At 33.1% G+C, this 3,735-nt stretch overlaps 1 protein-coding gene across 1 annotated transcript; it reads left to right on the top strand.

The window, feature by feature from the left end:
* On the top strand, nt 1-2,239 carry LOC109335115 (purine permease 1-like). Its single transcript, XM_019571186.1, has 2 exons — nt 1-785; nt 1,705-2,239. Exons 1-2 carry the CDS (start codon nt 51-53, stop codon nt 2,056-2,058), a joined length of 1,089 nt encoding a protein of 362 aa, XP_019426731.1. The 5' UTR covers nt 1-50; the 3' UTR covers nt 2,059-2,239.

The following is a 3,735-nucleotide window of genomic DNA, read 5'->3' as shown; positions in this document are numbered from 1 at the left end:
ACAAACATAAAGAAGAAAGAGAATTGTCCAAACTTGAGTACGTGGTAACCATGCCAGAAAGTAGAGAAGAAGAGAAAGCAAGAACCATGAAGAGAATCCTTTTGATAATAAACAGCATCATCTTAGCCATAGGTGCTTGCGGTGGTCCACTCATACTCCGTCTTTACTTCATCCACGGCGGCAGCCGTGTTTGGCTATCCAGTTTCCTCCAAACCGCCGGCTTCCCCATCATCGCATTTCCCCTCGCTATAAGCTACATCATTCGCCGCCGCAGTTTTTCGGCCACCGGAGACCGCCAAAAACCAAAGATTATCAACATGAAGTTTCCTTTGTTTCTTGCATCTTCTTTTGTTGGTCTCATTGTTGGTGCTGATGATTATCTCTATTCATATGGCGTGGCTCGACTTCCTGTATCCACAACTTCACTTATCATCGCTTCCCAACTTGCGTTCACAGCTATCTTTGCTTTCTTCATGGTAAAGCAAAAGTTTACGGCTTTTTCAATAAACGCTGTATTTTTGCTTACCCTAGCTTCTGGGGTTTTGGCTATGCATTCTAGTGGAGATCGTCCTGCAGGAGAGTCTAGTAAGGAATATGTGATGGGATTTATCTTGACATTGTTGGCTGCAGCATTGTATGGGTTTATATTACCCTTGATTGAGCTTGTGTACAAGAAGATCAAACAGGAAATCACTTTTGCTACCGTGTTGGAGATTCAGTTTGTTATGAGCTTGATTGCTACTGTATTCTGTGCCATAGGGATGGCCATAGACAATGACTTTAAGGTTGTCTTTCTTTCTCTCTTGAATATTTTTTTGCCTATTGATTATATTATAGGTATAAAGGAACAATATAGGAAATGACATATTTTCCATACTACCACTACACATCTTGTTGGTGGAAACACCATATTTAAGAAAAGAGAATAAAATATCCCATCGTACCAGGAGATTACTTATCTTCCCTAACTAATAAAAATGCGACATGTATAATGTTTTGTTTTTTTAGAAAAATTGAGGTAGAAAATAATTAAATATGTCACATGTCATAGATTTTAATGGTTGAAAGATATAACTTATCTCCTTGTACCAAGATATTCTTTATTCTCTTAATAAAAACCAAAGATTTATGAGACTAAAATATCTCCTCAGACTCGAAGATAATTTATCTCCTCCAACTAGTAAAAGTATGACATGTGTACTATTTTGTTTAGTTTTAGAAATAATTTTGTAGATAATGATTAAATATGACACATGCCATGATTTTACTGACTGAAGGAGATAACTTATCTTCTTATACTAGAAGATACTTTATTCTCAAGATGAGAATAAAATATCTCCTAGTACCAGGAGATAACTTATCTCCTCCAACCAATGAAAATGCGACATGTATAATGTTTTGTTTTTTTTTAGAAAAATTGAGGTAGAAAATAATTAAATATGTCACATGTCATAGATTTTAATGGTTGAAAGATATAACTTATCTCCTTGTACCAAAATATTCTTTATTCTCTTAATTGAGATGATATTTTATTGTGAAGATTTATACATATAGTTTTTATAGTTTTTGCAATAAAAATATTCTCTTTTTGGTTCCATGTCCTAGCTTCTAGCTGAGGTTATGAAACCCCTTTATAATATTATGAATTTTTTTTTATCTTCAATCAAAATAATTACTGAAAATTTTGGGTATGTTCAAATGTAGGCTATTCCAAGAGAAGCAAGAAATTTTGGATTTGGAGAAACAACTTATTATGTTGTGCTGGTAGTAAGTGCTATAATATGGCAGTTTGGTTTCCTTGGATCATTAGGAGTCATATATTGTGCCTCATCTTTGTTCAGTGGTATTATGCTTGCTTTGTCTGTGCCTATAACAGAAGTTCTAGCAGTTATATTTTACAAGGAGTCCTTCAAAGCAGAGAAAGGGGTTTCTCTAGTACTTGCTGTTTGGGGTTTTGTATCATACTTTTATGGTGAGTATAAAAAAGCCAAGAAAATAAAGAACGAACCCATCCCAGAAACAGAATTGGCACAAAATCCTAGCGTTCTTGAGCCATGATTCAAGCTAAGACATCACTTTTTCATCCTTCATTTTATTGAATACGAGTCTCATCAGTTTAACTTCTACGTGGTAGCATTTACCCGTCATATCAAAAGTACATGCACCACATAGTGCAGATACTTAATTGTATTTCGTTTCATTGTCTAGAAAAAAAATGCCTGTTGGCAAGTTTGTCAAATATTTGTATTAAAAAGCTATTAGAATTATATATGTGACTTCATTGTATTAGGATGTATTTTGCAACTCTATTCAACTTATTTATTAATAAAAAATTGAAAGGGAGAGAATCATGCTACTTATTCAGATTGGTACAAATATGGTTGACTTAATTAAAGCATAGTACTCGCGACAAATAAAAAATTATAAGCATAGTAAATGTCTTTTAAAATTTTCAGCAATCACAATTGTAGTTGAATATTATGGTTTTGGAGTCAATGCAACAACCTTAGGACAACAATTGCAGCTTATCAACCACATTTTTTTACGATTGTGGTAATGCAACATAACAAACTCATTTTAAAACATTGCCCGGTGCTATGGTTTAGTAAGGAATATAAATTACCTTGCAATTAAAAGGTAATATTTAACTAAAAAAAAGTAAGCCAACATTTTTTATGACAGATATAATTGGATTTTATTTAAAATTTTGAATAATTAAAATTCAAAGATAAATGTAAATGATTTTTTAAGTGACCATATGATAATTGAGTAACTTGTAATTTCAAAGAAGCAAGATGCTCCAATAAGTTTATATGTACATAATTGCATCTAGTGAGAGTGATGGTTTATTATGACGTAAGTGGATTAAATATTACCCATTGGATTGAAATGGACGATTTAAATTAAATTTTCATTAAAAAACATTTGAACTCCCACTTTTCCTCAACTATCCATTTTTCTGTTTTCTAACTCAAGGTTATATACACTATGTATGTATGCTTGCTGTAATTTTGGGTAATATTCAATAGTAGTATCAAGAGTAAGGTTGAACAAGATTCTATATGGATCTTAGGCTGTGTAGAAGAGGGAAAAGTTGTTGAGACAAGAAAGAAAAAGGCTGCAACAATGTAAAGTTAAGATGACTAATAGCAATGAGTTTGTAATGATACTATCAATTCTTGACACCAATAATTATGATAGATGGAGAATACAAAGGAAGACAATCTTTAGATTTCAAGAAGTGTACGAGATTTTGCAGAATGGGTATCAAGAGATTGGTGAAAATGCAAATGAGACTGAAAGAACAATCTACGGAGAATCCAAGAAGAAAGATTGTAAAGTTTTGTTCTTAATCCATTAATGTGTGGATGGAGCCAACTTTGAGAGCATTGTTGGTACCAAGACAACAAATGAAGCTTGTGATAGCTTGGAGAAAAGCTATGAAGGGACTGCAAAAATGAAGAAAGTGGAACTTCAAACAATAAGGAGAAAGTATGAACTCCTTCAAATGGAGGATAATGAGACAATAAAATATTACTTCACCAAGATTCTCACACTCTAACTCTTAATTATGACCATATTGTTGTTGTAGTAGAGGAGTCCAAGAATCTTGAGGATTACAAGATTGAAGAGTTGCAAAGCTCTCTTGAAACTCATGAATAAAGGCTTAAAGGGAGAGACTTAGAGAAGAATGATGATCATGCACTCCATGCACAATCATCCAAGAAATCTTTT

This window comes from Lupinus angustifolius, chromosome LG20 (genome assembly GCF_001865875.1).
Source record: "Lupinus angustifolius cultivar Tanjil chromosome LG20, LupAngTanjil_v1.0, whole genome shotgun sequence".
In the NCBI taxonomy this organism is placed as follows: Eukaryota; Viridiplantae; Streptophyta; class Magnoliopsida; order Fabales; family Fabaceae; genus Lupinus; species Lupinus angustifolius.
Note: the sequence above shows the minus strand (reverse complement) of the source record. Positions and strands in the feature narration are given on the sequence as shown.